Source organism: Conger conger, chromosome 1 (assembly GCF_963514075.1).
Source record: "Conger conger chromosome 1, fConCon1.1, whole genome shotgun sequence".
NCBI lineage: Eukaryota > Metazoa > Chordata > Actinopteri > Anguilliformes > Congridae > Conger > Conger conger.
In genome coordinates, this window is record NC_083760.1 from 18,280,406 (window position 1) to 18,294,520 (window position 14,115).

The 14,115-nt window shown below is 39.7% G+C and overlaps 1 protein-coding gene across 1 annotated transcript in view; it reads right to left on the reverse strand.

Annotated features, from left to right (window-relative positions):
- The window catches only part of LOC133106664 (neuroblast differentiation-associated protein AHNAK-like), a 29,511-nt gene continuing 15,396 nt past the window's right edge, over positions 1 to 14,115 (reverse strand). The window contains exons 9-12 of the mRNA XM_061216047.1: positions 9,731 to 9,935; positions 8,366 to 8,557; positions 7,955 to 8,158; positions 1 to 6,016 (exon numbers count right to left, since the gene is read on the reverse strand). Of these exons, the coding sequence (XP_061072031.1) occupies positions 777 to 6,016; positions 7,955 to 8,158; positions 8,366 to 8,557; positions 9,731 to 9,935 (5,841 nt within the window). The 3' untranslated portion in view covers positions 1 to 776. The remainder of the gene's footprint in view (positions 6,017 to 7,954; positions 8,159 to 8,365; positions 8,558 to 9,730; positions 9,936 to 14,115) is intronic.

Below are 14,115 nucleotides of genomic sequence, written 5' to 3' on the forward strand. Positions count from 1 at the left end.
TTCACATTTTTAAATCTTTTGAATTTATTATATATTTTTTTAATTACATTGATTGCATCAGACAGAGGCAAGACATAACAAACCGTAGAAGCCAGAACTAAAGAGGGCTGCAAATGATTAAGGAAAGTATATTTACACCATATATTTTAACACTTTACACAGAGCAGAGTATTATCAACATTAATGTTATGATTTTTTTGTAGTTAGTTTTATTTTTAAATATTCCATATAATTGCAAGCGTAAACATTTTGAGCTTTAAGACCACCAAACCAATCAATCTCAGGCAAAACCTTAGGCAATTAAATAACCACATTGAATTGCTTCTTAAATAATTGTACAATGTATATTGCGATACAACATGTTAGTTTCCATATCATTGTGAGTTCTTAATATTATATGTTTAAGCTTAAATAATAAGCATTACAAATAATAAACCTGTTAGATAATTTGTTTACCCCAAAGTGCCTCTACAAAATATAGAAATACAGAAAGTGCTTTCCTCCTAGGTAACTAATATTGACCTGCTTGTATACTCTACCGATAATTTGGCAGTGGATTTGTAAATTATTTACGTTCTCCATTACTAATGACTAGTAAAACAAATGTATGTAGCTGTGTATGAATTAGCGATACAACCAACTTTCATATTGTGTATTATTAGCTCTCAAATCTAGTAGCAGGTTTAAGTGCATAACTGACCATAAAAAAGATAAAATAAGTGAGTACAGTATGGTATAAATGGTAAGATGGCTGTACACTGTCTACTAATTTCACCTCACACACTTTCCTTTTCAGTGGAGGATTCAAACACATGTTTTTCAATCTTCTGAGTGCTGACAGTAACTGTAGATGTTTCTGCACCTTCAAAAAACCTCATTTTCTCTGAATGCATCGTGTCTCTGAGTTTTCTCAATGCAGAGGCTGTGTCTTCCAAGATGGGTTCCCCAGATGTTGTGCCAACAATTTGCGTAACTCTCTGGCTCATAATGACCGCACCTTTGTCATCACCTGATGTCTCTTTGACCATGTGCTTCTCCACCAATACGTTCTCTTCAGAGGATTCACCAGACCCTTCTCCAGATTCCTCAACAGCCCAATGTGCAGAGCCTACTTTTACTGTCATCTTCTGCATGGACATAGCCTGATGAACTGAGCGAGTTTCATATTTTGTGATGACCGTAGCATGTTCGCTGCTTGGAGTCGCTTGTATGTTTGATGTTACAACATGTATGTCTCCTCCTGTGTCCTGCGTTAGCTCATCAGGAGATGTCAAAGTGGCCTCAGATGAGACAGGTATGGTGACTGTCTCAAACTTTTCTGGTAAGTGATGTTCCAAAAGAATAAGTTCAGTCCTTGCTGTGGAGGTAATTATGTCAGTGGGTACTTTAACTTCACTGACACCCACCATAGCAGGAGGTTCAGAGATTTTCACTTTAACTTTGGTAGGGGACACAACCAAAGGGCCAGGTTGTTCACTCATCACTGTAGAACTAATATCAGCGAAGGCATCTGATGATCTCACAGAGGAGGTCAAACTAGCATCCTCTTCCTCAATGTCACCTTCTGTACTCTTGTCAATGCCTTCATTTGGTTGAATTGTGCCTTTCTCAGAATCCTTAATGGTTTTAGAAGGTGACGTAATTCCAAACTTAAACTTAAACCAGCTCCCTTTGTCAGTATTTTCTTCTTTTTCTTTCATATCTTCCTTTTCTTTGTCTTCTTGAGGCTCTAGTGGCTTTTCCTTTTCTTCAACATTCAGTTTGATGCTCTCAGTCTTATCATCTTGCTCTGAAGACTCAGTGAATCCTAGCCTGGGAAATCTAAACTTAAACTTTGACCGGTCTTTGGCCTCTGCTTCTTTGGTTATAGTGGGAGCCTGAACAGACACTTCAGCAGCATGATGTGAGGTACTAAGCTGAATCTGACTTGGATCTGTGTGGCTTTGATATTTCATGGTAGTATCTTTTTCTGCAGTTGTGTGGGTTTCTACAGAATGAGCAACATCTCCCCCTGGAGACGCCAGAGACTCTTCAACTTCCTCTAATTTGGGGACATTAAATTCTACATCAAAGCCCTTGAAAACATCTCCAATTGAAGACAAACTCAATTTGGATGATTTTGGTTGTCCCTCAGCATCCCCAGTCTTTTTATCTTTATCAGTGACATTTGATGGTCCATCATCAATTGATTCCTCAATTTCTTTTGTTGCTCCTTCATTAGTGACATCGGAAGTTTTAAGGGCAGGGTCGACATCTGTGTCTGTTGTTTTTACCTTTGCTGTTGAAAATCCAAATTTAGGCATTTTGAAAGTTGGAAGTTTGAATTTACTTGGTGAGCCTTTGGTTTCTACTTCAAGCTTATGAGGCTCAGGATCAGAAATGTCAACTTTGGCTTCAAGTGCTGTACCTGTGGCTTCCAACTCTGAGACATCAGGTTTTACTTGAGGTAGCACTGCAGACATTTCACCCTCTGGTTTGCTTTCAGGTCTTTGTCCTTTAGGAAGTGACATATCAATGCTAGTCATCTTCAATTTCGGCAACTTGACGGTACCTTCAGACTTTTCAATCTCAATGCTTAGGACATCATTTTCAAAATCAGGCACTCCAACATCCACCTCTGTTTTCCCTAAAGGAGCATTTATCTCTGGCGATGTGATGTCAGCACTTTCTTCTTGAGCTTCAACTTTACTCTTTGGAGAACCAAATTTGGGGAACTTAAACGTGGGCAGTTTAAATTTTGATGGCGAGACAACAGTGTCCGTATCTTTTATTTCAATTTCAGTATCAGGAACCTTAATGTCCACCTCTGGTCCTTTCACCTCCACACTTCCTTCTGTAAGGGAGATCTCTCCCTTTGGGAAATTGACATCAATCTCAGGTACCTTAACATCTGGTTTCGAAAATCCAAACTTGGGGAAAGATATCCTTGGCTTTTTCACTTTCAAGTCCACTTCTTTAGAATCCACATCTGGTACATCTACCCTCCCTTCTATGGATGGTCCCTCAATTTCAACACTGGGCAATTCAACTTTCACCTCTGGAGATGAGATGTCAACCTCTGGCTTGGATGCACTAATATCCGCTCCAGGTCCTTTTGCTTTTTGAAATGAAATTCCAAATTTTGGGAGCTTAAATCTACTTCCTTGTCCTTCTGGTTCAGCTCCTTTCATATCAGCATTGAATGATGGACTATCAACATCTACACTAGCACTCCCCATGCCTTCAACCTTTGGAAGGGATACATCAATGCCTGGCATCTCCATTTTCAACATTTCATTTTTACCTTTTGTTTTATCTAGATCTACACTTGACTTTTCAATGTCAAAACTTGGTGCTCCAACATCCACCTTTAATTGCCCTGATGTCTCCAGTTCAGGCACTGTGATGTCAATTTCGGCATTAGATGGTTCTGCCGTGATCTTTGGAGCTGAAATCCCAAATTTAGGGAACTTGATTGTGGGTAGTTTGAATTTTGTAGGTGAGCCAATAATGTCCATGTCTTTATCTTTTATTTCTATTTGAGTTTCTGGAGCTTTAATGTCCACCTCTGGCCCTTTTACCTCCACACTTCCTTCTGTGAGGGAGATCTCTCCTTTTGGCAGAATGACCTCAGGCTCAGGTGCCTTGCCTTCTGGTTTTGAAAATCCAAACTTGGGAAAAGATATCTTTGATTTCTTTACTTTTACATCCAGTTCTCCTTCTCCTTTCACACCAACTCCTTTGGAATCCACTTCTGGTACATGTAATGTTCCTTCTACTGATGGTCCCTCAATTTCAACACCAGGTAATTTGGTTTCTACTGTTACCTCAGGCAGTGAGACATCAATGTCTGGCTTTGACACATTAATATCAGCTGCAGGCCCCTTTGTTTTTGTGAACGAAATTCCAAATTTAGGTAGCTTGAATTTACTTCCTTGTCCATCTAGCTCAGTGCCTTTGCCTTTCATGTCGATGTCTACGTCAGGACCTTTGACATCCACATTGTAGTGTTTGATATCTCCTGCAGGTATTTCTCCTGATATTGCCAAGTCTGCTTCTGGGAGTTTCACATCAGCTGAGGTAACATCTGCACTGATATCTGGAACAGTGATGTCGGCATTTGGTTTTGTTACAGCAATATCCACTGATGGTAAATGTACATCTCCTGAAATGTTAGGACCTGTAATTTCGGGTCTGGAAAATCCAAAAGAAGGAATTTTAATATGAGGCATTTTGAACTTTCCCTGTTCTCCTGCTCCTGCCTCAATACTTGGAATTTCAGCTTGTCCATCAATATGCATTCCTTTAAGTTCTAATTTTGTCTCTTGAAGAACAGTGTCTGTTTCTGGCACAGATATATTAGATTCTGCTTTTGGAACTTCCTGGTGAATTTCTATTCCTTTAGCTTTTGGTAGTGAAAAGCTGATATCTGGCATCTTCACTTTTGGCAATTCAAATTTACCCCCAGGCTTTTCAATGTCTATGCCTTGTCCAGCATGCTTAACTTCTACCTTGCCTGACAAGGATTCTTTCTTAGGTTCTGTTGATTCAGCACTTACTTCTGGAATTTCAGCTTTGACTTTTGAACCAAACTTGGGCAATTTAAAAGTGGGCAGTTTGAATTTGCTGGGAGATCCCCCAATGTTAACGTCAACATTGGCTTCTGTATCCTGAGTTTTAATGGCTACTCCTGATCCTTTACCATCTACTTTAGATTCTGGTAGAGACATATCTACTTCTGGAAGGTTTATATCAATGTCAGGGGTCTTAATAGAGCCTTTAACTTTTGGGAGGGAAACATCAATGTCAACCCTGGGTGCTTCAATATCCACATTCACTTTCTCAGATGTCTCCATTTCAGGTAATTTTATGCCTGTTTTGATATCAGAACTTTCTGTTGTAATCTTTGGAGCTGAAATTCCAAATTTGGGGAACTTAATTGTGGGCAGTTTGAATTTTGTGGGTGAGCCAACAATTTCCATATCTTTATCTTTTATTTCAATTTCAGTATCAGGAGCCTTAATGTCCACCTCTGGTCCTTTCACCTCCACACTTCCTTCTGTAAGGGACACTTCTCCCTTTGGGAGATTGACATCAATCTCAGGTACCTTAACATCTGGTTTTGAAAATCCAAACTTGGGGAAAGATATCCTTGGCTTCTTCATTTTCAAGTCCACTTCTTTAGAATCCACCTCTGGTATATCGACTGTCCCTTCCACTGATGGCCCCTCAACTTCAACACCAGGCAATTTTGCTTCAGCTGTCACCTCTGGCAGTGAGATATCAACATCTGGCTTTGACACACTAATATCCACAGCAGGTCCCTTTGCTTTAGGGAATGAAATTCCAAATTTAGGTAGCTTGAATTTTATTCCTTGTCCATCTAGCTCAGTGCCTTTACCTTTCATGTCAATGTTTACATCAGGACCTTCGACATCCACATTGTAGTCTTTGATATCCACTGCAGGCATTTCTCCTGATACTGCTACATCTGCTTCTGGGAGTTTCATGCCAGCTGAGGGTACATCTGCACTTACATCCTGAACATTGATGTCAACATTTGGTTTTGTAACAGCAATATCCACTGATGGTAAATTTCCAGAAATTTTGGGAGCCGTTATTTCAGGTTTGGAAAATCCAAATGAAGGCAACTTAATATGAGGCATCTTGAATCTTCCATGCTCACCTGCCCCTGCCTCAATATCTGGAATTTCAGCTTGCCCATCAAGCGATGATCCTTTAAGATCAACTTTAACATCTTGAAGAACAACATCTGTGCCTGGCACAGATATCTTATATTCTGCTTTTGGGATTTCGTAGGACATATCTGATGGAGTTTCAGTCTCAGGCACAGTAATGTTAACACTCAGGTCAGGAGCTTCTGCCTTAACCTTTGGGCCAGTAATCCCAAATTTAGGCAATTTGAATGTGGGAACTTTGAATTTGCTGGGAGATCCCTTGATGTTGGAATCTTCTTTATCATCTATATCTGGAGCCTTAATGTCTATCCCGGGCTCTTTGACTTCCACACTTCCTCCTGAGAGTGAGATGTCTTTTTTTGGAAGGCTAATATCAATCTCAGGAGCTGTAACATCTGGTTTTGAAAATCCGAACTTTGGAAACGATACCTTTGGTTTCTTCAATTTCACATCAAATTCTTTAGAATCCACTTCTGGTATGACTACTGTCCCTTCCACTGATCGTCCCTCAACTTCAACACCAGGCAATTTAGCTTCAGCTGTCACCTCTGGCAGTGAGATATCAACATCTGGCTTTGACACACTAATATCCACTGCAGGTCCCTTTGCTTTAGGAAATGAAATTCCAAATTTAGGTAGCTTGAATTTACTTCCTTGTCCATCTAGCTCAATGCCTTTACCTTTCATGTCAATATCTACATCAGGACCTTCAACAGCAACACTGTAGTCTTTGATATCTACTTCAGGTATTTCTCCTGATATTGCTACATCTGCTTCTGGGAGTTTCATGCCAGCTGAGGGTACAGCTGCACTGATATCTGGAACATTGATGTCAGCATTTGGTTTTGTTACAGCAATATCCACTGATGGTAAATTTCCTGAAAGTTTGGGAGCTGTTATTTCAGGTTTTGAAAATCCAAATGAAGGTAACTTAATATGAGGCATCTTGAATCTTCCATGCTCACCTGCCCCTGCCTCAATATCTGGAATTTCAGCTTGTCCATCAAGCGATGATCCTTTAAGATCAACTTTAACTGTGTCTGGCCCAGATATTTCATATTCTGCTTTAGGAATTCCCTGGGACATATCCGGTCCTTTTAATGTTGGAACGTTAACATCAATACTTGGTATCTTCATTGTTGGAAGATGAAATTTACCCTCTGCCTTTCCAGTCTCCATGACTGTTCCTTCATGGTCAATAACTGCTTTGGCTGATGGAGCTTCAGTCTCTGGCACAGTAATGTTAACACTCAGATCAGGAGCTTCTGACTTAACCTTTGAGGTAGTAATTCCAAATGTAGGCAATTTGAATGTGGGAACTTTGAATTTGCTGGGAGATCCCTTGATGTTGGAATCTTCTTTATCACCTACATCTGGAGCCTTAATGTCAATCCCTGGCTCTTTCACTTCCACACTTCCTCCTGAAAGGGAGATGTCACCCTTTGGAAGACTGATATCAATCCCAGGAGCTGTAACATCTGGTTTTGAAAATCCGAACTTCGGGAACGATATCTTTGATTTTTTCAATTTCACATCAATGTCTGTAGAATCCACCTCTGGTATGACTACTGTCCCTTCCACTGATGGTCCCTCAACTTCAACAGCAGGTAGTTTAGCTTCAGCTGTCACCTCTGGTAGGGAGATATCAACATCTGGCTTTGACACACTAATGTCTACTCCAGGTCCCTTTGCTTTAGGAAATGAAATTCCAAATTTAGGTAGCTTGAATTTACTTCCTTGTCCTTCTAGCCCAGTGCCTTTACCTTTTATGTCAATGTCTACATCAGGACCTTCTACATCCACATTATAGCCTTTGATATCTACTGCAGGCATTTCTCCTGATACTGTTAAGTCTGCTTCTGGGAGTTTCACATCTGCTGTGGTTACATCTGCACTTATATCTGGAACAGTGATGTCAACTCTTGGTTTTGTTCCGGCAATATCCACTGATGGTAAATTTAGACTTCCTGAAATTTTGGGAGCTGTAATTTCAGGTTTGGAAAATCCGAACTTCGGGAAGGATATATTTGGTTTTTTAAATTTCATATCAAATTCTTTAGAATCTGCCTCTGGTATATTGACTGTCCCTTCCACTGATGGCCCCTCAACTTCAACACCAGGCAATTTAGCTTCAGCTGTCACCTCTGGCAGTGAGATATCAACATCTGGCTTTGACACACTAATATCCACTGCAGGTCCCTTTGCTTTAGGGAATGAAATTCCAAATTTAGGTAGCTTGAATTTCATTCCGTGTCCATCTAGCTCAGTGCCTTTACCTTTCATGTCAATATCTACATCAGGACCTTCGACATCCACATTGTAATCTTTGATATCTACTGCATGTATTTCTCCTGATACTGTTAAGTCTGCTCCTGGGAGTTTCACATCAGCTGAGGTTACATCTGCACTGATATCTGGAACAGTGATGTCAGCATTTGGTTTAGTTAAAGCAATATCCACTGATGGCAAATTTAGATCTCCTGAAATTTTGGGAGCTGTAATTTCAGGTTTGGAAAATCCAAACTTTGGAAAAGATATCTTTGGTTTCTTCAATTTCACATCAAAGTCTTTAGAATCCACCTCTGGAATATAGACTGTCCCTTCCACTGAAGGTCCATCAACAGCAGGCAATTTAGCTTCAGCTGTTACCTCTGGCAGTGAGATATCAACATCTGGCTTTGACGCACTAATGTCCACTGCAGGTCCCTTTGCTTTAGGAAATGAAATTCCAAATTTAGGTAGCTTGAATCTTCCTCCTTGTCCTTCTAGCCCAGCGCCTTTACCTTTTATGTCAATGTCTACATCAGGACCTTCTAAATCCACATTATAGTCTTTGATATCTACTGCAGGCATTTCTCCTGATACTGTTAAATCTGCTTCTGGGAGTTTCACATCTGCTGTGGTTACATCTGCACTTATATCTGGAACAGTGATGTCAACACTTGGTTTTGTTCCGGCGATATCCACTGATGGTAAATTTAGACTTCCTGAAATTTTGGGAGCTGTAATTTCAGGTTTGGAAAATCCAAACTTCGGGAACGATATATTTGGTTTTTTAAATTTCATATCAAATTCCTTAGAATCTGCCTCTGGTATATCGACTGTCCCTTCCACTGATGGCCCCTCAACTTCAACACCAGGCAATTTAGCTTCAGCTGTCACCTCTGGCAGTGAGATATCAACATCTGGCTTTGACACACTAATATCCACTGCAGGTCCCTTTGCTTTAGGGAATGAAATTCCAAATTTAGGTAGCTTGAATTTCATTCCTTGTCCATCTAGCTCAGTGCCTTTACCTTTCATGTCAATGTTTACATCAGGACCTTCAACATCCACATTGTAGTCTTTGATATCTACTGCAGGCATTTCTCCTGATACTGCTACATCTGCTTCTGGGAGTTTCATGCCAGCTGAGGGTACATCTGCACTTACATCTGGAACATTGATGTCAACATTTGGTTTTGTAACAGTAATATCCACTGATGGTAAATTTCCAGAAATTTTGGGAGCCGTTATTTCAGGTTTTGAAAATCCAAATGAAGGCAACTTAATATGAGGCATCTTGAATCTTCCATGCTCACCTGCCCCTGCCTCAATATCTGGAATTTCAGCTTGCCCATCAAGCGATGATCCTTTAAGATCAACTTTAACATCTTGAAGAACAACATCTGTGCCTGGCACAGATATCTTATATTCTGCTTTTGGGATTTCGTAGGACATATCTGATGGAGTTTCAGTCTCAGGCACAGTAATGTTAACACTCAGGTCAGGAGCTTCTGCCTTAACCTTTGGGGCAGTAATCCCAAATTTAGGCAATTTGAATGTGGGAACTTCAAATTTGCTTGGAGATCCCCTGAAGTCAGAATCTTCTTTATCTCCTATATCTGGAGCTGTAATGTTCATCCCTGGCTCTTTGACTTTCACGCTTCCTCCTTCAAGGGAGATGTCTCCCTTTGGAAAACCAATATTAATATCAGGGGTTTTAACATCTGGTTTTGAAAATCCAAACTTTGGAAGTGATACCTTTGGCTTCTTCACTGTTATATCAGCACCTTTAACATCCACTACGGGTATGTCAATATTCCCTTCTACTGATGGTCCTTCCACTGCCACATCAGGTAGCTCTGGTAATTTGATGTCAACATCTGACTTTGAAACACTAATATCCACTGCAGGTCCTTTCACTTTTGGTAATGAAATTCCAAACTTGGGCAACTTGAATTTACTTTCCTGTCCTTCTAGTTCAAATCCTTTAACCTTCATGTCAGCATTTACATCAGGGCCTTCTAAATCAATACTGTAGCCTTTGATTTCAGCTTCAGGTGGTTCTTTAAGTTTCATACCTACTGAGGTTACATCTGCGCTGATATCTGGAGCACTGATGTCAGCTTTTGGTTTTGTTACAGCAATATCAACTGATGGTACATTTACATCTCCAGAAAATTTAGGACCTGTAATTTCAGGTTTGGAAAATCCAAATGATGGTAATTTAATATGAGGCATTTTGAATTTTCCATGCCCTGCTGTTTCCATGTCTGGAATTTCTGCTTGCCTATCAAGAGATGGCCCTTCAACTGTAAATTCCTTAACAACATCTGTTTCTGGAACAGAGAGTTCGGCCTCTGCTTTTGGAATTTCCTGGTGCAGTTGGAGTTCTTTTGATTTTGACAGTGATAAATCAATTTGTGGTAGCTTCACCTGTGGTAGCTTCACCTTTGGCAACTGAATACCCCCTTGGTTCTCAATTTCATGAACTTGGTCAATATCTACTTCAACTTCAGCTTTTATTTCAGGTTCTGTGATTTCTGCTCTCACCTCAGGAAAATTAGCTTTTACTGCTGGAACAGTAACTCCAATTTTGGGCAATTTAAAAGCTGGCAGTTTAAATTTACTGGCAGATGCACCAATATCAGTATCAACATTAGCATCTATGTCTGAGGTTTCAATCTCTGGCCCTGTTACATCTACCTTTTCTGGTACAGAAATGCCTTCCCCTGGAATATTTACTTCCATCTCAGGGGCCTTAGCTTCTGATTTTGTAAATCCAAATCTTGGAAATGATATGCTTGGTTTCTTAAATTTTAGATCACCTTCTTTAGAATCCACCTCTGGTATGTCCAGTGTACCTTCAACTACTGGTCCTTCAATTTCAACACTAGGTAATTGAGCTTCAACTGTAACTTCTGGCAATGAGATATCGACATCTGTCTTTGTAATATCCACTCCAGTTCCTTTTAATTTTGGTAATGATATTCCAAATTTCGGGAGCTTAAATTTGCTTCCTTGTCTTAGCTCTTCATCCTTGTCCTTTACATCAATATCTATATCAGACCCAGCATCCATGCATGGGCCTTTGATGTCAGCTGCTGGTATCTTTCCTGATAATGTTGACTCTTGTGTATCAAAGTCAACTGAAGTTCCAGACAATGATGTCTCAGGACCTTTCCCTTCAAGCTTGAGAATTCCAAAAGATGGAATTTTGATATGTGGTATTTCAAATTTTGCCTTTCCCCCTGATTCAACCTCAGGAATTTCAGCAGTCACATTATGGAGTGACGAAACATCGGTTTCAAACTGTTTTTTCAGATTTACCTCTTGGTCTTGGAGTGAAACATCAATGTCTGGCAGCTTCATTTTCAATAGTTCCGTTTTACCAGTTGGTTTATCTACCTCTAAGCTTCTGTCAGTAGGAATATCAGAGACCCCGGTGTCCAACCCTACTTTCAAGGATGGAGTCTTTACTTCTGGAACTGTGATTTCAGGTTTTGAAAATCCAAATTGTGGAAGTGATATCTCTGGTTTCTTAATTTTCACACCGAATCCCTTTGAATCAGTATCTGTTATTTCAACTTTTCCTTCAATTGAAGCCCCCTCAAATTTAGCAATAGGTAATGCAGCTTCTGACAGTGGGATATCAACATTTGAAGTATCAATATCTACTGCTGGTCCTTTAACTTTTGGAAGTGTGATGTCAAATTTTGGAAGCTTGAATCTATTTTCTTCACTCTCTTTTTCTACATTTTCAGGTTTTGAAATGGAAATATTGGCATCTGACTTTGAATCTTTCACCTCAGATTTGGAAATCCCCAAAGACGGTATTTTCATGTGAGGCATTTGGAATTTGCCTTTTGTTTCCCCGCTTTCCAGAAGGTCAGCGTTTATTTCAAGAGAGGGGGATTTGATGGCAACTTCAGGAGTTTTAATGTCCATTTTTGTCTTTGAAACCAAAATTGTTGATTCTGTCTTGACTTGAGTTGACTTGATGATCATTTTTGGACTTTGCCCGGGCATTTTAACTATAGCAGTCACATCTGGGATGTTTTCAGTAACCTTTGTGGATTTAATCCCAAACTGAGGCATCTTTGAAGCTGGTAGTTTTAATTTAGTCGGGGATCCAGTGACGCATGTGATCTTTGCTGTAGTTTCTGGCACTGTCATGTCCACATCTGTGCTTTTTATGACCACAACACCTCCCTTTTGAAGGCTAACATCAATTTCAGGGGTTTTAACTTCTGCTGTTAATATTTCAGATCTTGAAAATGAGGATAAAGTAATGTCTCCTGATAACTGTGAAACTTTTATGTCAGGTTTGGAAATGTCCATGGAAGGCATTTCCATGTTAGGCTTTTGCAAGGTATAATTTGTTTCCTTAGAAAGGACTAGTTTGTCCTCATCCTTTCCCTTTGGTAGAGATATTTGAACCCCTGCCTCTGGAAATCGAATATCTGGTTTTGTAATTCCAAGGGTAGGCATTGACACTTTTGATTTCTTTGGTTTCTTTTCAACTACTTTTGTTGATGGAGATTTAAAATCTGCATGAATATCTGTTCTGGCTGCAATTTGTATTTCAGTATCTGCTACACATTTAATTTCACCAGTTTCCCTTTCTTCACCTAATTCTTTAGTCAGTTTCACATCGGATTTGAGGTTTGGAAATGAAACGTCACACTCTGGCACTGGAGGTATTTTAAACTTGCCTTTTGTGCCCTCAGCATGAAAGGTCTGATCTTTCTTAAGCTGTTTAGGACTTTTAGACTTTTCTGTATTCACATCTATCTTTGTAATGTGTTCATGCACATCAAAATCAGAGCAACTTGGCAACTTGAATGTTGGAAGGTTAATGTTTGAGATTATCTGTGGGTGAATCTGTTTAGCCTGAATCTCCACAGATGGGTCAGAAGCATCTTTCTTTCTAATTCCAGGCAATTGTATGTCTACAGTCTGGATATTTCCTGCAATTGATATAGATTCCATTCCTGGTATCTCAATGTCCTCTCGTTTTGGCAGTTTTAGTTCAGGCTTCTCAATTTTGTCCATCTCAGAATGACTTGATGAAATTTCTAACATCCCACCATCCATTGGTAACTTTCCCTCAATCTTAGCGGCGCCATGGATTTCAACTTTGGTTTTTGAAGAGCTCACTTGTGTCATGGAAATTGGTTCATGTGCATTTGGATCTGGGGAGTCGATCTTTGGTATTTTAGGAGTAGGTAGAATCCTCCTTATCATTTCCCCATTGATGTAATTTATTCCAATCTCTGTTGAATGATCTACGGCTTGAATTCTCAGGTCCTGTCCTTTTACTTCTATCTCTGGGGTTTTAGAGACATCTGTTGTTAAATCCAGCTTTACCTTTTCATCAGTCAGATTACTCTTTGTAATTTGTTTATGCACATCAAGACTAGACATGTCCAATTTTGGCAGCTTGAATGTGTGAAGATCAGTTTTGGAGGTTGTGTCTTTCATTTCATCAACTTTCATGTCTGCTTTAATTCTTTCAGCATGTATCTCCACATCTATTTTTCCAGTTTCAGGCAATTTAAACCCTGTGGTCTGAAGATTTCCAGCTAATGCTGTGGCTTCCATGCCTGGTATCACAATGTCTTCTCGTTTAAGGAGCTCAATTTTAATATCAACCTGCTTCACAGGTGAATGTTGTCTACTATCAAGTTCTTTCTTATGCATCTTGTCCTGAACTTTTGGGCCTTTGACATCCACTTTGGCTTTTGTGTCCAGCTCCGTCTTTACAATTGATTCATGAACATTAAACTCAGGGACTCCTACTTTTGGAATTTTGAACTTTTGAACTGTTTTTGTCCCAATTTTCTCAGTATCATCACCAATGCGTGTCATTTTTGGAGATTTCGAAGCTTGTATTTCTAACTGTGGACTTTTAATGTCTACTACAGTTTCCATTTTGAGACTAGCATCCTTTCCAGTTGCTGTTATTGCCTGACCTTTAGTACCAGGAAAGGAAGTTTTCATTTTGGGACTTTTAGGCTTGCTTATGTCCAAACCACTGTCAAGCAAACTGCCTTTCCCAAGACTCTTCTTTGTCATACTTATGTCAGCCACTGGACCTCTGGGTCGGATTCCATATCTTTCTGAGTCCAGAATAAGAATACTCCTCTCTCTCTTTTGTTTTTCTGACTTTACT